This window comes from Hibiscus syriacus, unplaced genomic scaffold (genome assembly GCF_006381635.1).
Source record: "Hibiscus syriacus cultivar Baekdansim isolate YM2019G1 unplaced genomic scaffold, ASM638163v2 tig00112517_pilon, whole genome shotgun sequence".
NCBI classification, from domain to species: Eukaryota; Viridiplantae; Streptophyta; class Magnoliopsida; order Malvales; family Malvaceae; genus Hibiscus; species Hibiscus syriacus.
Genome location: NW_024063353.1, coordinates 477304 through 503610, shown reverse-complemented (window position 1 = coordinate 503610; position 26307 = coordinate 477304). Strand labels below are relative to the sequence as shown.

At 36.1% G+C, this 26307-nt stretch overlaps 2 protein-coding genes and 1 pseudogene across 3 annotated transcripts; all 3 read right to left on the bottom strand.

Moving 5' to 3' along the window:
• Window positions 1-102: 102 nt before the first annotated feature.
• LOC120181159 (GDT1-like protein 4) lies at window positions 103-14297 on the bottom strand. The gene is made up of 7 exons (XM_039186350.1): window positions 14229-14297; window positions 14095-14142; window positions 13898-13966; window positions 13785-13829; window positions 13650-13711; window positions 232-423; window positions 103-136 (listed from the first exon to the last, which is right to left on the bottom strand). Exons 1-7 carry the CDS (start codon window positions 14295-14297, stop codon window positions 103-105), a joined length of 519 nt encoding a protein of 172 aa, XP_039042281.1.
• Window positions 1225-26307, bottom strand: part of LOC120181176 — a 28529-nt pseudogene continuing 3446 nt past the window's right edge.
• LOC120181174 (GDT1-like protein 5) lies at window positions 1299-6393 on the bottom strand. 2 transcript variants are annotated; one of them, XM_039186360.1, is made up of 13 exons: window positions 6170-6392; window positions 6008-6076; window positions 5082-5141; window positions 4923-4970; window positions 3552-3640; window positions 3367-3403; window positions 3223-3270; window positions 2399-2467; window positions 2278-2322; window positions 2114-2175; window positions 1874-1946; window positions 1694-1778; window positions 1299-1454 (listed from the first exon to the last, which is right to left on the bottom strand). In XM_039186360.1, exons 1-12 carry the CDS (start codon window positions 6185-6187, stop codon window positions 1707-1709), a joined length of 690 nt encoding a protein of 229 aa, XP_039042291.1. In that variant the 5' UTR covers window positions 6188-6392; the 3' UTR covers window positions 1299-1454; window positions 1694-1706. The 2 variants fall into 2 exon arrangements, with proteins under 2 accessions (XP_039042291.1, XP_039042292.1); XM_039186361.1 differs by lacking the exon at window positions 5082-5141 and having other exon boundaries at window positions 6170-6393.

Here is a 26307-nt window from a genome sequence, read left to right as displayed (position 1 = left end):
GTTGAACAACTTTAAAAGAATCCAGAATAATAAGAAAAATCCGGAAATGAACCTGAAATTGAAGTCATAACAGAAGAAAGATAATGGGAAAAGATTTGAGCATCAGAGGCTTATGCCGTGAAGCATTCCTCCGGTTCTGAACAGACCAAAATATGCACTAACCATTAATAAGCCATCAAGACTATACCCGGGAGAGGAATGATTGGATTCCGAAATTAATGAAAAGAATACCGGTGAATGCAACCTGCATCAAAGTGATAAGAACTAGGTTTCACAATTTGCTCGAGATGGAAACATGCTGACGACAACTGTGGCGTGAGGGTAAAACGAAAACAGTGGGTCTGAATTATGATTTTCTCAGTTATCCAAGACGCCAAGCTCTTCCCTCCGAAGACAGCAGCAACGGTGCACAGCGCTTGTCCTCTAGGAAAAAGAGGAAGTAACATTACTGATATGAAGAATAGGAAGGAAATAGCATTGCTTCTGTAAATACAGAGGGATATCACACGGTAAAACTTACAGAATGTCACCTAGAACCACACCGAACGGGTCCTCATCGGCAGCCAAGCCAATAGTGATTCTAGATCCAGAAATCAGGAGGCAAGCCAGTTGACTGGAAGTCAATCTTGTTCTCGAGAGCGACCACAGCGATTCTAGTGATCAAAAGCATATGATACTCTGGTAAACTGGTGTTGGCATAAGTTCAACCAAAATTTCAAAGACGTTTCCTCAAGGCCTAGACCGTCTGTCGAGTCTCGAGCTAATGTTTGCACCTATTCTCAAGATTCTTTTGATCATTCATATACTCCATTTGTTAGTTCATCTGCAGGTTATAGTGATTCTAGTGATAGCGGTTCAGTTACATTTGGTTCATCTGCCTTGTGATGGTTCGTCTCTTATCATTTATCATATCGGCCAAGCGTCTATGGTAACTCTATCTTAATAGAATGTGCCCTTCTTTAGAGTGCTTTTAGTCTTTTAGATGGTGTATCAAAATTAAGACGAGAGGATATCACTGATTTTGAATTAGGATCTGTCCCATTTACTATTTTCTTTCCCTCCAAGTTTTTTTTTTTGGTTTTACACGTACTGATTTTGACTGAGTTAACCAATTAAAAAAAATAGCAAATTCTGAAAAAGAACCAGATCATGGAAGTCGTAACAAAACTCCCACAAACTAAACAGTAGCAGTAGGCAGAATGGCATGAAAGCATACACAGTTGTTGACAATAACTAAATTACTTATCGCTGAGTTTGTCCAGTTTCATTTCTGTATGTCTAAATATTTTGAAAAAAAATTGAAAAATAATAGTCAATGAGTCAAAGTAGAAGATAGACCCTGTCACTTCCAAAGATAATATCAGTATCAAATAGCTCTTGTGCACTATCATTCTCCATGACTTGGAAGATCACGAGTTCTGGATTTCAATGTGTAAAGTTTGCGATATCTGTGACTGCACAAAGCAAAGTAACCGTGTTACGGACAAATACAGGGAAGGATCCAGGAACAGTATATGCAGTGTGTGAGCCTGCAGGAATTTTGGGTAAGCAAACACTTGTTATGTTCAACAACATTGGATCCTGATGTACAAAAAGTTATCATCTACCTAGTACCATAACCGTGGATCAATTTGGATTTCATGATATTCACTTGGTGTGTATGAATAATCAACACATCAAAATCTGCACTAACCATTAGTAAGTCATCAAGACCCAACAGGGGTGAGGAATGATTGGATTCCAAAAACAACGAAAAGAACTCCACCCGAGAGTGCAACCTGCAAGTGATAAAAATTGATTTCAGATTTTGCTCAAAATTAATATGCAGCAACTGTTGCACAAGGATAAAACGAAAAGCATTGATCTGTATTACAATTTTCTCAGATATCTGCGACGCCAAGCTCTTTCCTCCAAGGACAGCAGCTGTGGTGCACAATGCTTGTCCTCTAGAAAAGAAAAGAAAAGAAAAAGGGAAAAAAGAGCAACATTACTGATTGGCATATAAAAAAGAAAGCTAACATGAAGAATATACATACCTAGTGGTTAAACTAGGAAGGAAATAGCATCGCTACTGTAAATACAAAGAAACATATCACAAGGTAATACAACTTACACAATTCCACCAAGAACCACACCAAATGGGTCCTCATCAGCAGCCAGACCAATCGTGGCAAGCTGAAAAGAGAGTAATATAATGCTTAATCCAAAATAATGAAGAAGCCATAGAGGGTTGTTACAGAAGAGAGAGAAATATGCAGTTCATTTGCCGGAGTTCACCTGGCTCTTGTCCCCCCATTCACCGAAAAATGTGATGGAAAATGCCTGCAAAATAGGCACAGTCAAATTGTTTGACAATACGCAGGCTTATCAATATTAAACTAATAGGTTAAGTTTTAACCTTTAGTAATATTGGAGAGAAGAACTGTGTGAGAAATGGCCGGCTCTTCTTTTTCAACTCATCATCATCCTTTGAACATATAGTTGAATGTCATCAGAAGATTAACAATTTTACTGAAAAGTATTAACTTGAAAATATCAAATATAAAGCAGGACATGAATTCAGAAGCACGTGATAGATAGAGCTCACTATTATCATGAACATTTGCTGACTTTTATGTTCAAACAAACTTTATTTCCCAAATCAGATACACCGATGCATGAAATAAAATCAATAAAGTATACCATTGGCAAAGAAATTTGTTTCATACGATTAACAAGAATTCAATAAAAGAAGAAAGCAAAAAGTGTTATATGATCTCATGGAGCAATCAACATTTCCTTCAAGTATGTAGGTTAAATTGTTTAGCATCAAGGAAGTAGATATTGCTTTTTCATGAAAGAAACGAAGGAACGAAATTAATGTTGAAAGTAGACGTGGATATTAAGCCAACTGTATTAAGAATTTTATGTTCGTGATATTTTGGATTTCAAAATAGATTGGTTCAGGCCATTGACTATTACAAATTATTTCCACTCAAGTTGACTTTAGGCCATTTCAAAATTTAAAAAATATATTAAACTGCATTTGTAAAGGAACAAATATAATATATATTTTGCTTAGTTCAAGTTACTGGGTTCTTTCAAGGTTGAATCTGGGTCAACTCAAGTCAACTAAATTTACAATCACCTACGTTTCGGTTGATAAACTTGCAAGAAATTTAGTAACAAAAATGTATGTCCTATCAGTTAATCAAATGTGTTTTGACATGGTTGTTTTTGTACCTTACTTCCCTTCTTGACTGTTTTTGTGTTGTCCTTCCAGTCAGCATCCTGGTCACAACAATAAAGTAACATAAACAATGTCATTTTTTTACATTGAAAAGAAAATATCCACTTAAGCATCAGGAAATTTATTTAAAAAATTACCAGTTTTGCTTCAACTTCAGCTAATTCTTCATCGTCCCTATTGTGGAAACATAGTTAGGTCGCATCAAAATCAATTTATAGTTAAACAAAAGCATACTCTACCTAAGCGTGACAAATAGAATCACGCCCATGAAAATGATAAAGAACAACGAAAAGGACTAAAGAGATAAGAAAAAAGGTATTACCCACTCTCCATAAATCCATCCCATAAAGACCACAGACCAAATCCAAAAAACAGCACTGTTGTTACGTGATGAGTCCATTTCCTAGATATCTGCATAATAGAAATCATACAGGAAGAGAATGAGAGCATTTTTCATATCAGTTTCAAGTTTTGAGTCTGAGGTTCAAGATGAAATTCAATTAAATTAATTATCCAAGCTGACAGCTTTTTGATGCTTTGTTGCTCAGACTCTTTCTTTTTTTCATGAAGTACCCATGTCAGACTTTTAATAGTGTATTTCATAATCTGTAACTTCACAAAATAGGGATCAATCAACTTGAATTCAATACAGCCAGTGTTAAAAAGGGCGCAAGGCGCACCAAGGCGATAGGGGTATTATAGCCGAGGCGCAAGGCGAGCACCTTATTGAAGTGCTTTTTGAAAATAAAAGAAATATAGTTTTTTTCAGTTGTATAGTCGAGCAAAATATATGAGAAATTAAAATTTTTAGGATGCCACCACACCCATCACCCCCTTTAACTATCCCTTAACAATATGAATAGTTATGTTACAAAGCAATTCTAATAGCTGTAACTATCAAATCAGTAATAATACATATACAAATCATAAGGTGCTAAGAGAACAAAAAACACATACTGCATGAGTGGATGAACCATTAAAAAAATTCTCCTTAAGATATGTAGCAAACTAGAATTTAAACATTATACAAGATTACCCAAACAACAAATAAGCAAAATGATAGCATCAAAGTTTTTCTTTAAAGGAAAAAAGTGAAAGAGGAAAAGATAGCTTTATAGGGAAATGTATATGATCTAGAAACTTTTGATAGTGAAAGAATCAGAACTGAAGTTTGGGTTTAAAAGCTTCTTGTTTCAATGCATAACAAGGGGTGCAATAAAGTGCAACCAGTTGTGAGAAAAGCAAAAAAGAAGCAGGTGAAGGATGAGTTGGATCGTATTAAACAGGCTGAAAAGAAAAAGTGGCGTTTGGAGAAAGCCCTTGCAACCAAAGAACAAAGAAAATGGAAAAGCGGCGCCTTTTTGTTCCTCGGGCACGCCTTGCTGCGCCTGATCAAAGTCGCCTCACCCAGGCCAAAATAAGCGCTTCACCGTCACCTCATCGCCTAGGCGCGCCTCGGGCGCACCTTTTTAAACACTGAATACAGCTCCTTTCCTAACACAAAGCTTCCCTCTTTTCATCCTCTTTGGCAATATTTCCAGGCAAAGATGACCAAGAATAACTTAGTTAACTAGATATAGCTTGAAATTCCACTAAAACAAGCTGTAGTGTGATTGTTCAGGTCCTTTCAAAGGTAATTAAAAACTATCCAAATGCAGAAAAGTCTTTCTCAAACAGCAATCTGACCACTTACAAGATTTGGGGCAGCCCAGCCAACAACAGCAGAAAGAATAGTCATCACCTACAGACAAAATATTCCAAATAACTATGATGCTCGAGAAAACAAAAATGTTTACAAAGTTAACTTGAATGAAATGGTTGTCCAGAAAAGAGGGGAAAGAAAAACACTTACAATTAAAGCTGCCAGGCATCCTGACAACACAAGTCTCCTTGGATGACGCATTGCCAAGATCTTGAAACAAGTACAAGAGTTTAAAAAACATCAGTGTTCAAGCTATTGCTGAAAAATATGCAATCAAAGTGGTGATGGTCAGACAAGCAGAGTATCAAGGGATTTGAAATAATATTTAAGTAAAAAATATTAAACTAGAATATCCTAAAAATGAAGAACGGAAACGTCATTAAAGTAAAGCTACAAAACGACAGGTGTTTTCTAACAATTAAGTTACATATGCGCCTCCAAAATAAAGATGTATCGGCAAAAAAAAAATAATAGTCTTATACATCAAGCATTTGAACTCAGAAGAAGACATTAACTTGTTACACTTAAAGCATTAGACCATGTGCTAAGTTATCGTTTTCAAAACAATATATGCTCCATTTCTTCCCTCAAATACAACAAGGCTTACGAATGCAACTTTGAGTCACTATAATAAATACATGACTTATCACAAAAAAATAAAGTAATTGTTCAAATATTAAAGATTTTAACCTCGTGAATGACACATAATGGTATGATTTTCTTCCTGAGAAATTTTCCTACAAGTTAATTCCAGAAACACTACTAGGTTACCAGAATCCATAAGTATTTTTTCAAAATATTAGCATTTTCAAGTATACTAGCCAATGAAATATAATATGCAATGCCTTTCTGAAGGATGGGTTGAGAAATTGAATGCTTAAAGAAGCTCAATGGATGTAAAACTAGGGTCATTAACACATTATTCACCACTCACACCATCTACAATTCAACTCTAGCTTCAACTTTCAAGTCCCTTCAAAATCATTGAAATCGCGAGGCAATAAATAATTAGAATAGAATTAAACCAACCAAAAAGGGAAAAATAAATAAATATTGAAGTTCAAACTTTGACTAACCGCGGCAGCGAAGAACGTCTTGTCACCAATCTCCGATAGCACAGTCATGGCTAGAGACTTGGAAAATCCCTTTCGAAATCGGAACAACAAAATCGATGATTGATTAACGAAAAACAAAGCTAAATAATAACAAAGGCTTTAATTGGAGATATAAAAAAATACTTGCACAAGTGTGGTCATGATTGCAGCTGCAAGGATAGCTGAAAAGGAATCCCCAAACTTTCGCGGAAAATAAAGATATTTTCTTTTCTCCTTCTGGAGTTAGAAAATTGACTTTCTTCTCTGTCCGGGTGAATCCGAGAACTGAGTTAGTAACTCGGGCTGTGTCGCTGCGAGTTCTAAAACAGTAGTATTTACCCAGCGGCGACGACTACGACAAAACAGATCCAATAAATAGTTGAAGAGAAAAAGGAAGTTTCGTAAAAGGTTCAAAGAGGATGTGTTGCTAGGCGCGTGTTGTTCACTTCCTAGAACGATGGAAATGATTGGATTGGGAAGGTGAGAATAAAGAAGAGAAAAATTCGATTTGATTTAAAAATTGATTTTTTTAATTTGAAAAAAATCGATTCGAATTAAATCTGAATTGTAGTTTTATAAATTTGAATAGAATAAAAATAATTTAAGTTTAAATTGAGTTGTAAAATATAACTCGAGTAATAACTTGTAGGGGCGTGCGTTCGTTAGAGTCAAGTAAAAAAATTTGAGTTATTCGAGTTGATTAGTGTTATTTTACAACTTGAAATTGACTTGAAATTTTATTGAGTCTAGTCGATTTTTTGAGTTTTTATTTAAATTTAATTATAAATATTTATAATACTATAATACTATTTAATTCTAATTTAAGTAATTTTGATATAATCATATATACAATACAAATATAATTATTCATATTTTTTTTATATTTGATATACATATATCATATAAAGTAGAAGAACTCGACTTAAACTTGAAAATAAATTCACTAATTACTAAAATTTTTGAGTTATTCGAGTTGTATTTTACAACTCGATTTGAACTTTAAATTTTTTCGAATTGAGTAGAGTTTATGAAATTACAACTCGAAGTCAATTCGAGTCGAGTTTTTTCCGAATGGAATCAAGTCAAAAACTTAATTTTTCGAGTCGAGTCAAATTTTGCTCACCCTTAATAACTTCAATAACTCTAAATTTTAGTAATTAATAAATTAATTTTTATGTTTGAATTAAGACCTTGAATATATATAATATACGTATATCGCATATAAAAAATATGAAGAAATATATATATAATATATGGTTATAAAAAAATTTAAATTAAAATCAATTTTAATAAATTAAAATTATTTTATTTATCTCAATTTGAGTCGATCGAACACGCATCCTATGATAAGATTTGACAGCAAACTTTATGGCGTTAGGGTCACGCGGATTATTTAACTGAGTTTATTACGGAAATAAATGTGAAAGGGTTGGCGTAAATTAATATTTTAATTTAATGTTTATTTACCTTTCAATTTCATTACGTTGTATTGACTTAAAAGAAAAATTATAAATATTTTGTACAAAATACATATTCATTCAAAACTATTAATATTTTTCTCTTTAATTATATTGATGTTATTTTTGAATTTTTAAACTGTATCAATATGCTCTTTTAATTAACAGAAATAGTTGTTAATCGTTTTAATAGTGACGTAATAATTAATTAAGCTTATATAAGAGTCTATAATAACTAGGGTAAATTGTATTGTTTATTGTAAACACCAATTTTCAACCTATGTATTATATTTAATTACAATAAAAAAGAAGGAAAGACCAAAGAAAAGGGCTGGAAATCCATCCATATCCAAGCATTAAATGCCCGGTTGTCCCTGCCATCTTTACTGTGCTACCATCGCCTATCATTTCCATTCCTTTGCTGCAACCTGCCCCGGTCATTGAACTTTTTAAAGTTTTCATTTAGGCCTCTTAATTTTTTAAAATTACAATACAGTCTCCCAACACTTAATCTGTTTGCAATATGGTCCCCAATGTAACCGGTTGTTTGACGTCGTTACACTGCCGTTAGTACGTTTGCAATATGATCACTGAACTTTTCAGGCACTTGCATTTAGGTCCCCCAATTTTTAAAACTTGCAACACAGTCCTCAATTTCATTCTAAACCCAAATTTTTTTTCGATTTCGAATTTCCTTTTTCGTTTCTCTCTTCTCATTTCCAGCATAACTTTTCAGTCGGGATGCATGGGAAATCCTAATCTAACTTTAAATTATGTGGAGGTGTTGACTTGAATAAGGGTCCATTGAGAGAAGACCCGACCAAGGGACTATTGGGACCATCAACGATTCAATGTGTAATGTTAGATACAAGTCGTCTCAGGTGAAGCATAGATGTTTGATGAAATGCTTGTGAAAAAAATAGGGTTAGAAATGCAGAGTTGACAAATACTAATAAGATGAACTAAGTATCATCGTTGAAAGTCACCACACAAATTTGGAATTATTTTGTATAAATGGCATATAATAATTTCTTCGTTTAATCCTTGTGGTTAAAGATTTTCCAATAGATTATCAAATATAATGAAATCACAAACACCGCATTCACCTCTCAGTCTCTTTCGCAACTCGAAAGACATCATGACAGTGTCAACCAACACTGAATATTCAGATCATTGACATACAGTTCCAGAAACATAAAAATTTCAACAAAAAACACACAATGCGAGCTGAAAATAGGAAAATGCGAAAGAGGAAAAGCTTACTTCCGGATAGCCCAAAAGATAAAATAAATACCTTCTTGCAAGTGAGGGGGAGTACTGTTTGTGTTTACAATTTTACATGGCGGAAAATTGAATAACAAAAACCAAACGAGAGTGCATGTGAGCGAAAGAGACTGAGAGGTTTAACGAAATTTTACTGGCGAGTAGATTGACTAGCAATGGGGGCTCATTGATTTTCCCATGAGAAATTTTGATGTTGACGCCACCTTGGATTGTAGGTATTGGAGTAGGGATTGTTATTGCCTACATAATTGATGGACTCATGATTAGTCGGCATTCGCTCTCGTGGTGATTGTCATGGCATAATAGACATGTCAAACTAGCTGTCTTCACTTCCTTCACCTCAGTGGAGCGTTGTATATTCTTCAACATATTAGTGATAGTTGAGAGTTTAGCGGACACAAAGTCCTTGGCATATAACTTGAATGCCCCAGGTGCTTTTCTCCCAATTCCAAACCTTGAGGAAGGAAATTGATAATCATTGTTGGCAATCCTATCAAGAATAGCAAATGTCTCAGTAGGTGATTTGTCAAGAAATGTCTCATTTGCTGAGGCATCAAGCATCATCCTCGTTGGTGTATTGACTTCATTATAAAACATTACGACTTGCATCCAATCTTGTAAACCATGATTAGAACATTTACGAAGAAAACTCTTATAACGATCCCAACATTCATACAAATTCGTCATCAGTCTAACGAAATGATGTTATGTCATTCCTTAGCTGAGTGTTCATGTTTGGCGTGTTATAGCACAACAAAAAGCTTTTACAAAGATCACCCATGCTCCATCGAGCCAGATGGAACACCACTCAACCAAGCCCTAGCTCGGTCACGCAAAGAGTAAGGAAATAGCTTTAATTTCAACACTTCATCATGTACTGCTTGTTGGCAGAAAGAATCACATGCTCCAAGAAATTGCGAATATGTTGTTACATCTTCATTTGGCATGCCCCCAAATTGACCTATATAATTCAACATATTGAACATGACTAGTTTGAGCTCAAAATAGGTTGTCTGAATTTAGGGTGCCACAATCACAGGGTTTAGATCATCCAAAATAGGATTGAAGTGATCACGAATAGTACAAGGCCCAGCATTGGGAATTGCCTCGACATTCTGATATTCCTCTTGACCAATGTCTTGATTTCCAATTTGATACATATTTCCTTGAACACATTGATCACGTCTCCTTTGTCTAAAGAGTTTCAATCTCAAGTTCAATTGGTATCAATGGCTCGACAGAATGGCTTCTGGTTATACACCAAATAAGCCTGAAAAAGATAAAGTAAAAATATCAAGTAAACTATACTAAAAAAATAAAGAAGCAAAATAAAATACTATAGCAAACTAATTAACTTCACGTTGCCAATCCACGGTAATGGCGCTAAAAACTTGTTGCATGTTGTGTGTGTTTAATATTGAATGCAAATGATGTGCAAGTATACACAATCGCACAAGTAATATAGTGATAAGTGAGTATCGTATCCACAGGGATTGGTGGAATTTATAAGTTTAGTCAAAGCAAAGAATTATTTTATCTAAGTATAGTTAAGATGATATATATACAAATGATTTTGCCTAGCAAATGGAATGTTTAAGAGTGGAATCACAATGGTGGTACGATGGATAGCAAATAGAAATGTCGTGGCAAAGGAAATGTTTATAGTCTGAATAGGTGAAAATGTTAAGGCAATGCAAAATGGTCAATGCACAGAATAAATGAAATAACTTGATAATCCTCATACGGGAAGCTTCTACGGGAATGAACTGTGGGGAGTCACTTAGGAAGTTTTAAACTTATCTTTTAAGTTGATCTAGTCTTCTAGTGCCTTACTTGTTCGACGGAGTTTACTAAAGATGTTATATATTATCTCTAGTCTAAGAACCTAACAGAATAGGATGCCCCATCATCTCTTCTCGGACTGAACAATGACACACTAAACCATTTATTACGCTTTACCCCTCTTAGTCGTTGAAACCCTAGCTTAGTTTCTCTCGAATACTAACGAATTAGGTTCTAGTAATTAACTACAACCCATTCCTTACACTAATCTTACTTTAGTTTCTCTCAAATACTAAAGAGTTAATGATTATGTTTCTCTCGAACACCTAGTATTCTACTTAAGAAATGGACACTATCATGCATCCTACAATCTTATGAGATTAAGAACTCATAAGCAAAACAAGTAATAAGCAAAAGAAAACATTAATCAACCATTCAAAACAAAGTTTAAAGCATCCATCAATGAACTCCACCAAATATAGTCTAGCTCATGGTGGGGTTCAAATAAACCATGGAAAATCTCAATTTGTTCATTCATTCCTTACAACCCAATCAAAGATCAATCATAAAATGGAGCAAAGGTTAGAGAAGAAAGCACTACATGTGCACGGCCAATGCTTTCTTTGAACCACTACGAACGGCTATAGCGGCTAGCTCCTCTCGGATGCAAAGGCCACTCCCTCGAGCTTCACCAATGAAGGAACACCACTAAAAGCGGATGGGAAAAAGAAAAAGGAAGAAGTTGAGCTCGTCAATGGAGGAAGAGAGAGTCGGAGAAGATGATGAATTAGATCCCCAAAATAGTGTCATTTTCTTTATAAATCTAAGGAATGTTCTTAGGGAATTTTGAAAAAATTCTCATCATACCCCAAGTACACTCCAAATGTGTGAAGATTGATTCCATAGGTGGCAGTCGGTCCTATTCAGGTGGTTACCAGCACAAAACACGTGCTAATAACTGTTGTGGTTTGTGAAAATATTTTTGTGTTTTTTGCGCCAGAAATGTCAAGGCATTACTGTTTGCTTCAGCAACTTATGATGCCGCGACATTTTTCTCTGCTCGTCTTATGCTCCTTGTTTTTGCACATCACCAAATAGCCACACCTTTCCCATCATATAGCGCCTTCACAAAGTAAAATGCAATGGCAAAAACACAACCACCAAAATGCAACTATATAAAATTACATGCACCTAAAATGACCTATATGAGCCTTTAAATAATCAATAACTTAAGTGAAAAAGACCTTAAAAGTAATCTTTTTACGAAGTTATCATTCAACCGAAGTAGTAGGTCTCTAGATAATCTAGAATGGTATCTTGAATTTATTACTTGTTTCAAATTAAGTTAAAAGTATGAAAAATATAGCTTTTCATCATTGATAATCAGAAAACTGGACATTTGTGATTGTAACATTATGTTGTTTGATTAATCTTATTTATTTTCCTAATGGATCGTGTTCTTATGATTGTTTTATTGATTGGATTTGATGAACCTTCTTTCCTTTCAGCTGCTCAAACAAATAATTATATTAGATATCTGACAGAGCAAAAGCTATAGCTGTGATGGTCTCTTCTATTCGGTTTCGGTTCTGTAAACTGGCTTCGATTTCTTGCTGGTTTATCAGTCGAGTGCATATGTTGGTGGTTAAATCAAAACTATGTAAACAGGAGAGAAACAGTCACGTTGCAGGGGGGCATGCACCAACCGTGGCGTTCTCATGGCTATTTCGACCACTGGATCAGGTAAAGGAGCAGGAATTTTGGAGAAGCCAGTTATCGAGCGAACGACTCCTGGTCGTGAATCTGAGTTTGATCTTAAGTGAGTGCTCAAATTCGAAGTTCTTATTGTTGATGTGAATTATTGAGTGTTAATTTGAGTTGTGACCATCTTTCTGGCACATATCCCATTCTTAGACCATTTTTGTACCACATCTATTCGACGCACAATTAGCACTTGCAATGTCTGTGTATGTTATCCCGATTTTGGTTTCTAGTAGATTTTTTCCTTCTCTTTTATCTTCTTTTTGGGTTTGAATTACTTAGGAAATCGAGAAAAATTGCTCCACCTTATCGAGTCATACTGCACAACGACAATTTCAACAGAAGGAAATACGTTGTGCAACTACTAATGAAAGTCATCCCTGGAATGACACTTGACAGTGCTGTTAACATCATGCAAGAAGCACACTACAATGGCATGGCAAAGGTGATTATATGTGCTCAGGCCGATGCCGAGGAACACTGCATGCAGCTACGAGGGAACGGGCTTTTAAGTTCAATTGAACCAGCGAGTGGCGGTTGCTAAAGGGTTGGGGACAACCAAGCCAACCATTGGGTTCCTTATCACTGTTAAATATGCCCTTTCGAGAGAGCTTTTAGATGGTGTATATCTCAGTAGTGCTCTTATTGTATGATCCCTAAACAATACATCCCCTATAGTCAAAATGAAAGACAATAATCGGTCCCATTTACTTATTTTCTTTCTCCCGGGCTCTTTTGCCTACTCTTACTGATTTTGAATGAGTTGAACATCTTTAAACAAAAATTCCAGAAATGATAAGAAAAATCTGAAAATGAACCTGAAATTAAAGTCGAAACAGAACAAGAAAGCTAATCGGAAAAGAGTTGAGCATCAAAGACATGCTGGGAAGCATCAAGCATTCCTCCAGTTCGGAACAGACCGAAATCTGCACTAACCATTAGTAGCTTCATCAAGACTGTACTGAGGAGAGGAAGGATTGGATTCCGAAAATAATGAAAAGAACTCCACCGGCGAGTGCAACCTGCATCAAAATGATAAGAACTTGGTTTCACAAATTGCTCGAGATGTTAACATGCAGACCACAACGTGCGTGATGGTTAAAGGAAAACAGTGGGTTCGAATTACAATTTTCTCAGATATCCGAGACGCCAAGCTCTTCCCTCCGACTACAGCAACAACGGTACACAAAGCTTGTCCTCTAGGAAAAAAAGGGATTAACATTACTAATCAGCATATGCAAGAGAAACCGTGAAGAATATACATATAGAGTGGTTAAAAGAGGAATGAAATAACATTGCTTCTGTAAGTACACAGAGGGATATCACAAGGTAAAACTTACAGAATGCCACCTAGAACCACACCGAATGGGTCCTCATCAGCAGCCATGCCAATGGTGGCAAGCTGAAAGACAGTAATACAATGAAGATGCAATAATGGCATGTTAAGGAAGAGAGGGAAATTTGCAGAAGTTCACCTGGCTCCTGTCGCCCCATTCCCCAAAAAATGTGATGGAAAATGCCTGCATGCGAAATAGGCACAGTCAAATTGTTTCACTACAATTCACAATAGGTCATGTAAAGTTCTAACCTTCAGAAATATGGGAGAGAAGAACTGTGTGAGAAATGGCCGCCTCTTCTTTTTCAGTTCATCACCATCCTGTTGAGCACACAGTTCAAGGTCTTCAAATAAGAAGCAGGCCATGAATTCAGAACGACATGACAAATAGAACTACACCATTATCATCAACACATACTGAGTTATTAGTAAATCAAAGGTTTTTGTACCTTACTTCCCTCCTTGACCTTTTTTGAGTCGACCTTCGAGTCAGCATCCTAGTCACATCAATGCAGAAACATAAACAATGTCTCTTCCTTTCATTATACATCAGGGATATATATATATATATATATAAACTTACCAGTTTTGCTTCAACTTCAGCTAATTCACTTATCCCTATTGTCGAAACATAGTTAGATTGTCGAAACATAGTTAGATCAAACAATCAATTTATAGTTAAACAAAAGCTTACTCTTCCTAAGCATTACCCATCTTCCATAAATCCATCCCATATAGACCAAAGACCGAATCCGAAAAACAGCACTGTCGTTATGTGATGCGTCCATGTCCTAGGGATCTGCATAATCGAAATTAAAACCGATCCAAATGAAGAAGAATCTTTCTCCAACAGCAGTCAAACCACTTACAAGATTTGGAGCAGCCCAGCCGACAGCAGCAGAAAGAATAGTCATCGCCTACAAATGAAAATGTTTCAAACAACTACGATGCTGGAGAAAACAAAGAAGTTTACAAAGTCGACCTGAATGAAAAGGAGAAAATGTAAAAACACTTACAATTAAAGATGCCATGCATCCTGACAAGACAAGCCCCCTCGGATGACGCATTGCTAAGATCTTAAGCAAGATTTTAAGAAACATCAGTGTTCAAGCTATTGCTGGAAAGATGCAAAGTAGTTATGTTCAGAGGATCAAGGGGCTTGAATTTACATACAAGTTGAAATATGAAAATCAGTATGCCCTAAAATTAGCAGGCTCTGAGATGACTTGTAGAAATTAGAAGAAGAAGTAAAGATTTGATTTGAAGATATTTCAGCTTGATTATTCCCTTAAGTTTAATGTAACATACATACTAGAGACTTGGAAAAACCCTTTCAAACAACAAAAGAGAAAGAAACGATGATACATGAACAAAAATCTAAACTAAACTAGAACGAAAAAAATAAAATTTTACTTGCACAAGTGAGCTCATGATTGTAGTAGCACGGCAGGGTTGGGATAGCTGAAAAATAAACCCTTAACTTTCGAAGAAAACACAGGTTGTTTTCTTTTGCCTGTTAAGAGTTAGAATATAAAGTTTCGCCACACACCCTGAGTTGTTAACTCGGGCGGTGTTTTTGGTACCCAGGGGAGGCTACTACAATATAAAAAACACGAAATAAAAAAAATGAACGAAACTTATGTAACCAGGGGAGGCTACTACAATATAAAAACACGAAATAAAAAAAATGAACGAAACTTATGTACCCAGGGGAGGCAACTAGCGACTACAATACAGAGAGATCAAATAAATAAACAGTAAGTTACGAAGGAATAGTGATTAGGTTCACGTGGCTTTTCTACCTCGTACCCAAATATTCCGATTCGTTTTAGTTGTCATATTTGTTTGGCCTGTCAGTCCGTTACTTTCATTATTAGGATCACGTGCCTTTTGCCGTCGATCGTCACCGTTTAATATGGTACCAAAGAGTCTCTCATCCTTTTTTGACGTCATTATTGTTGAATCCTGGTAATAGCACTTGTTCACGTCCTTTAGCATATGTTCGATGATCGAATCATTTGATCGTTTCCTCGTCGGAGATGTTTCACATCAGATGTCTGAAAATAAACAGACTAGTTTATGGCTTGATGACACCAATTTCTGAACGGATTGTTGCCTAAGTCGCCTGTCGATGATCACTGCCAGCAGAGATTCTTATTCTCTTGAAGTTGTTGTGACAACTGTTCAGTGTCAAAATAAATTCATTTTTCTCAATTAATAAATAAGAAAATACGTAGTATAGAGAAATAAGGTTTGAATCCTCAGAGACTTAGAAAATCATAAATTAATGTTTGAATAGTTTTTAACCAGGCGAAAAATAGTAAAATGGGGGATAAATTAAAGCAATTAAAGTAAAATAGGATGATGAAGATTGTGAATAAATATGGTAAAAATCGCCTCAAGCTTCGCTTTGATTCAATTTCCTTTAGATCATCGAATAAGATTTTCTCTTCGGGATTCACGTCGGTTACTTTGTCTAAAAGGGCTATCCCGTGACTCTATCTTGTATACCGAACACACAAGGCAATCTTTGATTCTGGCTTCGATAATTGATTCTAACGACATCAATTGTCGTAGATCAATTACCGTTTAAGTTCGTAGCGTCCGACTCGGATTGTTACTTCTATAACCGTCAATTCCGATCTCAATTCCCTCTTGGCGAAACTATCTCGCCAAGTGTGTTCCCACGAAGTCGAATTGCTTTCTATAAGCCGAATCTTCCTCCCACACATTTTATCGCAACAACCTCTTAACCAAAGTCAATCTTTGATTTTGAAACCTGTTTTGATTTTGAAAAATAAGCGCAGAGATTGAGAGAGATATTCCGAAGATATTAAGGGACCGTTTTAATTCTCCCGTTGAAATTGAATCATCGCGACAGCTCTCGGCTTTTGAAAAGTTTAGCTAAGCATGAAAAAAGTCATACTTAACATTTTGAAAACAAAGCTTGAAAAAAAAAGAAAAACTTGAAAAGTAAAAAGAGAACTTTAATAAAACTATAGAAAAAATAAGAATGTAATTTGAGTGATGAGTTTAGGCTTACCCCAAGTGTGTATTTATAGCCTCTCAAAGCCTAAAGGATAAACAAAGAAAATAAATAAAATAATCATAAAGATAATTATTTTTAATTTAAATTCAAACTTAAACTAGTCTCCTAATGCAACTCTGCTCGTCAATCTTCCAGAAGGCGTGCGGAGGAAGTCTTCTAGAAATCGTCGCTGACTGGACCTTCTAGAAACTGCCACGTCAGACCGAGTCGTGCCCATGTCTCCAACCGTGACCAAATAATAAAAAAAATACAGAATTCGCTCGTTTTGTCACAAATTCTGGAAAGCAATGACCTGTATAAAAATAAGTATAACACGACCAATTTAGCAGCAATAATTCCACAAAATCGAAGAAATAACAAGCAAAGATTAACGATTTTGAACACTCATCAAATTCCCCCTCACTTATATCATGCTTGTCCTCAAGTATGATTAATCAAACTAGTCAAAAATTTCATTTACCGTTGTTTGTCAAGTTTCACATTCAATGAAACAAGGTAGAGACCACAATAACTATTCAAGTCAAGAAATCAATCAATTGAACATCATCAATTGGAGCAAGTCAAGTGCAATTGTAATATCATTCATTCATTAATCTCAATGCTCATAACTCAACACCTTACCGGGATTCACTCAAATCACTCGATGTGTTTGGGGTAAAGAAACTCTCAATGTCAGAATTGACACGGTATTACCATAAGCCTGCAAGTAAATCAAATCTTCACTACTAATAAGAACAAAATGCATAAATCAAAGGGTCTTTTATTGGTTGTAACGAGGCTTAGGTAAAGATGGGGAAAATGCTAAAAATTCAAGGCAATGAACTGACAAATAATAATTTCAACTCCATCAAAACATTAAGCACAACAAGATAAAAGACGACATATCAAACAACAAATTTCTTGTCGAAATGCATTTTTTTCTTTTTCACACTTTTGTTGTTTTGTTTTCTATTTTTATCTTTCATGTCTTTTTTTCTCTCTCTTTTTCTTTCGAACATCCTTTTTTTTGAACTGTTTTTTTTTCTTTCTTTCATTCAACATTTGTTTTTCAATGGAGGATACAACAACAAAATTATTCACTTGCCCTGAAAAAGGTAGAAAAGAGGGATAAAATAAAAAGACTCGGGTTTATGAATATGGTGAAAACAAAGAAACGGGAATATGCTCAAAAGTGGTTAGCTAAGGGGAAAATACATAGGTAGGCTTTTTAGTCGGGAAACAGAATGGTTAATCCTAAGGTGCCCAAATCATCTTTAAGCATCATGTTCATATGTAATCTCGACAGTATTTAACATGCAGGTTCTAGAATACCAATGCCAAATTCGACACACTCAATCCAACAAAATGCGAGCGAAAATGATATGCTCGTAAAGGCTCAAATCTCACCAAATTGTTTCATGCATTGAGCTAATCACATTTCAACAAACGAAGTCATGGAATATCACAAAAACACCAACTTATCACAATTCATGCTATTCGCTATCAATAATATCCTAACCTAAGCAATTATGTGTTCCCAAATAAGCATAGCAATCCAAAAAATTTCAACATGGCAAAGACAATCAATGAAATTTCCGATCAATTCAACCAACATATACTAGATTCAAAGCATAAACATAAGCGAAAGGAAATTTAATCCTACACTCTACTCCCCCTCACTTAAAGCGTTTTGCCTCAAAACGAAAAATTAAAGTGCAAGAGAAGGAATAGAGTACTCCCTGGATCTAGTGTCGACCACGACCATGGTGGGAGGTGAAGAAGTGAATGGCTCGGGTTTGATGCCGTGAGCTGAAGCATGGTCAGGTTGTATCGTCAGTGGAAAATCAGGTTTTAAATCCTCTGTAAAACCGTAAACCAGATGGAACATTAGTAATAGTTGAATGAGATATGATCAAAATTTACTTCAGGAGTATTTTCCGATGTCGCCGAATGCATTGATAGTTGTGGAAAAAAAAGAAGTAGTGACTACGGTTGGCGTAGACTAGAAGGATAGTGATGGAGAGCGCGACAGAGATGGATAACGAACAGTGCTAGATCCGGGTGGAGGAGTTGCGGCGTTGCCCAATTGGTTTCGCACCATTGTGGAGTGGACAGGTTGAAACACGTTAGCACGAGCGTAATGGTTTGGTAAGGTCAGCGACGGTGAGAACAGGAAGAAACAATGGTGTTTTTGAGGAAGGAAAGAAGTGTTTTGAAAAGGTTTGGTGATTTTTGTTTTCTGTCGTAGGGGGATGTTAGAGTTGGAGGTGAATTGGATTTTGATTTTTTTAATAGGATAAAAGGGAGTTTAAAAATTAAAAGGTGATAGAGATAGGGATGGTGGGATCCATTTGAAAGAGAAGAGATAATTGAGGAGTGGTGGGCGGCAGAAAGATAATCAAAAGGGGGAAAGAATTTTCATATGGGTTTTGCTAACATGCGCTGACCTTCAAAGGGTTGTGCTAACGTGCATCGACCTTCAAAGGGTTGTGCTGACGTGCGTCGTTTAATGAAAAGGTGTGCACGGGTCTTTCCTTGTTCCACTGTTCTGCGTTTTTTTACCAATGTTCCCGGGGTTCCGAAATTGGCATTATTCGACTGAATTTGCCGCAATGCTTCGTCGTTTAAGTCTGAATAAAAATATTTGATTCCTGCATAATAAAAATAGAAATTAAATAAAACATGATCGATCGAATAAAAATAAAACAAAAAAAAAAGTAAATATAAATATATAAATGTAACGGAATTGAAAACAATGGGTTGTCTCCCATGAAGCGCTTTATTTATCGTCGTTAGCTTGACGACCTGGTTCAGACTACATGTTTCGTGACAAACACTTCTACTTCATTCGCTTTTTCCAACTAAGAAATTCCTTATGAGAAATTTGAAAATTCTCAAAATATTTCTTCGAATATTTCCAATTTTAAAATCTTGTCCAGAAGAATGGCCGTCAAAACATCTTTTTTACCAAAAAATGATTTCTTCAAACGGCTCCTTGATGATTTCGACTTAATTTTTGGTGCCTGCAAAAAGGAAGGTAAATCTTTATATTTTAAAGGAGTTAAGATCAAATTTGAATCAACAACTGAAATATTTTTCAACTCCCTTATGTCGTCTTTTTTATCATCTGATTCCTTGCATAAATCATCAACCAAGTTAGATTTACCATCAACAAGTTCAAAAATGCCAACAAAATTAATACTATGAACGTTATCCGGATATATCATTGCTTTATAAACATCAATTTTTAAGATCTCACCGTCGAACTCCATAGTAAGAATACCGCTTCGAACGTCAATTTTTGCATTTGTCGTGCTTAGAAAGGGACGACCGAGGAGGATTTTAGAACCAATGTTTCTACGATCATTTTCCATATCAATCACATAAAAATCAGCAGGAAAAATTAAGTCTTCTACCTCTATTAGAACATTTTCTATGAGTCATTCAGGATAAATAACTGATTTGTTGGCTAGCTAAAGTGTAACTCTCGTCTTCTTCAAAGGCTTGGTGGAAATTAAATTATAGACGGAGAGAGGCATTATATTAATTGATGCACCAAGATCGCACATAGCTCGCTTGATTTTAATCTCACCAATTTACAAGGTATTGAAAACATATCTTGGTCTTTGTACTTCGGTGGAAGCGGTCGTTGGAAAACTGCTGAGACGTTCGCGCCTAAATCCACTTTCTCGACCCCGATAAGCTTCTTTTTAGTCGTACAGAGATTCTTCAAAAATCGCAATACCTTGGAACTTTCCGGATAACCTCAAGGAGAGGTATATTAACTTCCACCTTCCGAAGTACGTCTAATATTTCATTTTCCTCGGTTTTTTTTATCCATTTTGACTAATCTCGATGGAAAAGATGGTGATACTTCATAGGGAGATGGCGTCGGATCGTCCATTTGTTCTTCATCATTCTCTTTCTGGGATCCTGCGTCAGCAATCTTCTTCTCTTTTTGGACTGCTTGGTCTGATGGAATAGGTGGCGCCACTACTGTACCACTCCAAAGAGTGATGGCACTGTCGTTCTCCCTCGGGTTTACTTCAGTTTAAGACGGAAGCTTACCTTGTGATTCCATGTGACTTACGGTTTGAGCCAGTTGGCTCATCTGCTTGTCTAACTATTGTAGGTGGGCTTCGGTGTGATTATGAAACTTTTCTTGTAAAAGCGCTAAGCTCTCGATAATTAATTCTAGTGATGTCTTTTGCGGCTGTTGTTGTGGTGGATGTGGTCTCGATTGATAGCTTTGATTTGGTCTTGGGTTCTGAGCATAGTTGAAATTCGGATGATCCCTCCATCCTGGGTTGTATGTATTGTCGTAGGGATTATAAGCTCTTTGGGGAGGTCTGGGAAATTCCCGACTGCATTGACTTGAGCTGTTGCGTCATCTTGAATCAGTGGACAACCGTCTGTCAGATGATTAGGCAATGCTCATATTCCACATACTCGATTTTGCCCTATCTTTCCTGAAACAAGAGAGTTTACAACTTCAGTTATCTTATCGATTTTATTTTCTAAGGAAGATGAAATTATCTCATGAACCTTCGAGAAGGTTCATTATTTGTGCGAAATTGTTGGAAATTTGCAGCCATTGTCGATATTAAGTCCCTAGCCTCAGTAGGGGTCATATTCACCAAGGCTCCACCGCTGGCTGCATCGATCATCTTCATTTCCAGGGGAGATAATCCTTCATAAAAGTATTGAAGGAGTGTTTGTTCAGTTAACCCATGTTGTGGGCAACTAGAACATAACTTCTTAAAACGCTCCCAGTAGTCATAAAGTGACTCTCCATCAAGCTGCTTGATTCCTAGTATTCTTCTCCGTAGTTCACTTACTTTTGTCGAAGGGAAAAACCTATCAAGAAAAAGACGAGTAATTTGAGCCCATGTAGTAACATAATTAGGAGGAAGATAAAATAACCACTCCTTAGCCGAATCGACTAAGGAAAAGCTCTAAGTTTTATTTGGTCCTCGGTTACTCCCTGTGGTCTCATGCTGGAGCAGACCATATGAAATTCCTTGAGATGTTTGTGTGGATCCTCGTTCGACAATCCGCGGAATGTAGGGAGGAGATGAATAAGGTCAGTTTTCAATTGGTACGGAGTTTCCCTGGGGAAAATCAATGCTCAAAGGCACTTGTTCAATAGGTGTCACGGCTAACTCCCGGATAATAAGATCGACCATCGATTTATATTACTTGAATTCGTTTCTTCTTCTGGATTTGTTTGTTGCCTTCTTCTTTCCCGAAGTGTCTGTGCGTGTAGTCTCCTAGCTTTGGCTTCAATCTTCGGGTCGTACTCCACTAATGCTCCCGGATTAGTCCTGGTCATAAATCAAAAGCAAACAAAAATTAGTAACTTTGGCAAAGTCCCTGGCAACGGCGCCAATTTGACAACTGTCGTTTCGGTGTCAAAATAAATTCCTTTTTCTCAATTAATAAATAAGGAAATACGTAGTATAAGAAATAAGGGTCGAATCCTCAAGGACTTAGAAAATTACAAATTTATGTTTGAATGATTTTTAACCAGACAAAAATAGTAAAATGGGGGGGGGGTTGCAATATGAGATTTAAATAGTAAAAACAAGTAAATAAATTATGGCAATTAAAGTAAAAATAGGATGATGAAGATTGTGAATAAATATGGTAAAAATCGCCTCAAGCTTCGCTTTGATTCAATTTCCTTTAGATCATCGAATAAGATTTTCTCTTCGGGATTCACGTCGGTTACTTTGTCTACAAGGGCTATCCCCGTGACTCTATCTTGTATACCGAACACCCAAGGCAATCTTTGATTCCGGCTTCGATAATTGATTTTAACGACATCAATTGTCGTAGATCAATTACCGTTTAAATTCGTAGCGTCCGACTCGGATTGTTGCTTCTATAACTGTCAATTCCGATCTCAATTCCGTATTGGCGAAACTATCTCGCCAAGTGTGTTCCCAGGAAGTCGAATTGCTTTCTATAAGCCGAATCTTCCTCCCACACATTTAATCGCAACAACCTCTTGACCAAAGTCAATCTTTGATTTTGAAAACTGTTTTGATTTTGAAAAATAAGCTCAGAGATTGACAGAGATATTCCGAATATATTAAGGGACTGTTTCAATTCTCCCGTTGGAATTGAATCATCACAACAGCTCTCGACTTTTGAAAAGTTTAGCTAAGCATGACAAAAGTCATATTTAGCATTTTGAAAACAAAGTTTGAAAATAAAAGGAAAAAGGAAAAAACTTGAAAAGTAAAAAGAGAAAACTTTAATAAAACTAGAGAGAAAGAAGAATGTAATTTGAGTGATGAGTTTAGGCTTACTCCAAGTGGATATTTATAGCTTCTCAAAGCCTAAAGGATAAACAAAGGAAATAAATAAAATAATACGAAAGATAATTGTTTTTAATTTAAATTCAAACTTAAACTAGTCTCCTAATGCAACTCTGCTCATCAATCTTCCAGAAGGCGTGCGGAGGAAGTCTTCTAGAAACCTGACTGGACCTTCTAGAAACTGCCATGTCAGACCACGTCGTGCCCAGAGTCGTGCCCATGTCTCTAGCCGTGACCAAATAATAAAAAAAGCAGAATTCGCTCGTTTTGTCACAAATTTGGAAAGCAATGACATGTACAAAAATAAGTATAACACGACCAATTCAGTAGCAATAATTCCATAAAATCTAAGAAATAACAAGTAAAGATTAACGATTTTGAACACTCGTCATGTTGTATATGTGTTTTTGGATGGATGCTGAAGCTAGAGTGCAGGATCTGATGAGATTACCTGTTGGAATCAATAATGTCTCTCGATATGATAGTGGTACTGTGGTGAATACAGTCAATTTCAGTAGAACAATGAATCAAGAGCATACTGATTCTAGATCCAGAAATCAGTAGGCAAGCCAGATTACTGGAAGTCGATCTTGTTCTTGATAGCAGCCATTGTTTCAACTTGTGGTAAACTCATTCATTTGGTCGATCTTCGTCGGCATAGGTTCGATAAAAATTTCAAAGACACTTCCTCAAGGCATAGATTGTCTGCCGAGACTCGAGCTAATGTCTGCACCAATTCTCAACATTCTTTTGATCGTTCATATAATGTCATTTGTCAGTTCATCTGTAGGTTACAGTGATTCTAGTGACAGTGGTTCAGTCAGATTTGCTCAAAGTCAACTATTTGTTGGTTTCCAATACCAATTCCAGTGGGACAAAGTGGTACCTTGATTCTTATGCTACAAGTCATTTGTCGAGTGATCCGAGACAGTCCACTGTGGGTCATCGTTATACTGGACATGATAAGGTTCCGCTTCGTGATGGTTCACCTCTTATGAACCATCACTTACGATTTCTCGTATCGGCCAAGCATCTATGATAACTCTATCTCAGTAGGATATGCCCTTCTTTAGAGTGCTTCTAGATGGTGCATCAAAATTAAGACGAGGATGGTACTGATTTTGAGTAAGGATCGGACCCATTTACTATTTTCTTTCCCTTTACTCGTACTGATGTTGAATGAGTTGACCAATTTTAAAATAAAAGAAGAGAAAAATAGCAAAATCTGAAAATGAACCTGATCGTGTAAGTTATAACAGAACTCCCACAAAGTAAACAACACTAGCAATAGGCAGGATGGCATGAAAGCACACAGTTGTTGACAATAACTAAATTACTTACAGTTGTCCTTTAGCGTTTCTGTATGTCTAAATATACTGAAAACAAAAGAAAATTTGAAAAAGAACAGTCAATGAGAGTCAAAATAGAACATAGAGACCCTGTCACTTCCAAAGATGATATCGTTTTCCATGACTTGGAAGATGACGAGTACTGAATTTCAATGTAAGTTTGCGATATCTGTGACTGCACAAAGCAAAGTAACGTGTTACGGACAAATACAGGGAAGCATCCAGGAACAGTTTATGCAGTGTGTGAGCCTGCAGGAATTTTGAGTAGGCAAAACAGTCATGTTAAGAGACAACATTATCCATTCTTAATTGGCTCCCGAACTCTTCTTTCAACAATGTTGGTGCATTTTCAGTGTGGGAAAAAAAGACGAGGGATAATCGAAGCCTGATGTACAAAGCTAACATCTAACTAATACCATAACAGTGGAACAATTTGGAGTTCATGATATTCACTCGGTGTGTGTGAATAATCAACACATTCATCGCAAGCAATTTCTATAAGTGCCAAAAGGATCCCCACCCACCCCGTCAACTCTAATGAACAGTTTTCAAAACATCAAAATCTGCACTAACCATTAGTAAGCCATCAAGACTTAACGGGGGTGAGGAATGATTGGATTCCAAAAACAATGAAAAGAACACCACCTGAGAGTGCAACCTGCATCCGAGTAATAAAAATTGGTTTCAGATTTTGCTCAAAATTAATATGCAGACAACTGTTGCATGAGGGTAAAACGAAAAGCATAGATCTGTATTACAATTTTCTCAGATATCTGCGATGCCAAGCTCTTTCCTCCGAGGACAGCAGCAGTGGTGCACAATGCTTGTCCTCTAGAAAAGAAGAGAAAAAAGGAAAAAAGAGTAACATTACTGATTCGAATATAAAAAAGAAAGCAAACATGAAGATATATATAGATAGAGGTTAAAATAGGAAGGGAATAGCATTGCTTCTGTAAATACAAAGAAACATATCACAAGGTAATAAAACTTACACAATGCCACCAAGAACCACACCAAATGGGTCCTCATCAGCAGCCAGACCAATGGTGGCAAGCTGAAAAGACAGTAAAATAATACTGAATCCAAAATAATGAAGATGCCACAGTGGTTTGTTACAGAAGAGACAGAAATATGCAGTTCATTCGCTGAAGTTCACCTGGCTCTTGTCCCCCCATTCACCGAAAAATGTGATGGAAAATGCCTGCATGCAAAATAGGCTCAGTCAAAATGTTTGACAAGATGCAGGCTTATCAATATTAAACTAATAGATTAAGTAAAGTTTTAACCTTTAGAAATATTGGAGAAAAGAACTGTGCGAGAAATGGCCGGCTCTTCTTTTTCAAGTCGTCATCATCCTGTGAACATATAGTTGAATGTCGTCAGAAGATTAACAATTTTACTGAAAAGTATTAACTTGAAAATATCAAATATCAAGCAAGCCATGAATTCAGAAGCACATGACAGATAGAACTCACTATTATCATGAACATTCATGAACATTTGCCGACTTTTATGTTCAAACAAACTTTATGTCCCAAATCTCATACTACACCAATGCATGAAATAAAAACAATAAAGTATACCACTGGTAAAGAAATTTGTTTCAGACAATTAACAAGAATTCAAGAAAAGAAGGAAAAGGTGTTATATGATCTCATGGAACAATAAAAATTTTTCTGAAGTATGTAGGTTAAAATTGTTTTGCATCTAGGTAGTAGAAATAGCTTTTTCATCAAAGAAACAAATGAAAGAATTAATGTTGAATGTTGATGTGGAGATTAAGCCAACTGGATTAAGCATTTTGTATTTCGTGAAATTTTGGATTTCAAATTAGACTGGTTCAGGGCTTCAGGCTATTGACTATTACAAATTATTACCAGTCAACTTGAATTTAGGCCATTTCTAAATTTTAAAAATATATTAAACTGCGTTTGTAGAAGAAGAAAAAATATCTATTTTCTT

Coding starts and splice junctions, on each gene's coding strand:
- LOC120181174 (XM_039186360.1), bottom strand. Junction 4,971..5,081: donor GATGCCTGGCAGCTTTAATT/GTAAGTGTTTTT, acceptor TTTTGTCTGTAG/GTGATGACTATTCTTTCTGC. Junction 3,641..4,922: donor GCTGGGCTGCCCCAAATCTT/GTAAGTGGTCAG, acceptor TCTATTATGCAG/ATATCTAGGAAATGGACTCA.
- LOC120181159 (XM_039186350.1), bottom strand. CDS start 14,297: ATGTTTCGACAATCTAACTATGTTTCGACAATAGGGATAAGTGAATTA. Junction 13,967..14,094: donor AGGTCAAGGAGGGAAGTAAG/GTACAAAAACCT, acceptor TGTGCTCAACAG/GATGGTGATGAACTGAAAAA. Junction 13,712..13,784: donor AATGGGGCGACAGGAGCCAG/GTGAACTTCTGC, acceptor ACTGTCTTTCAG/CTTGCCACCATTGGCATGGC.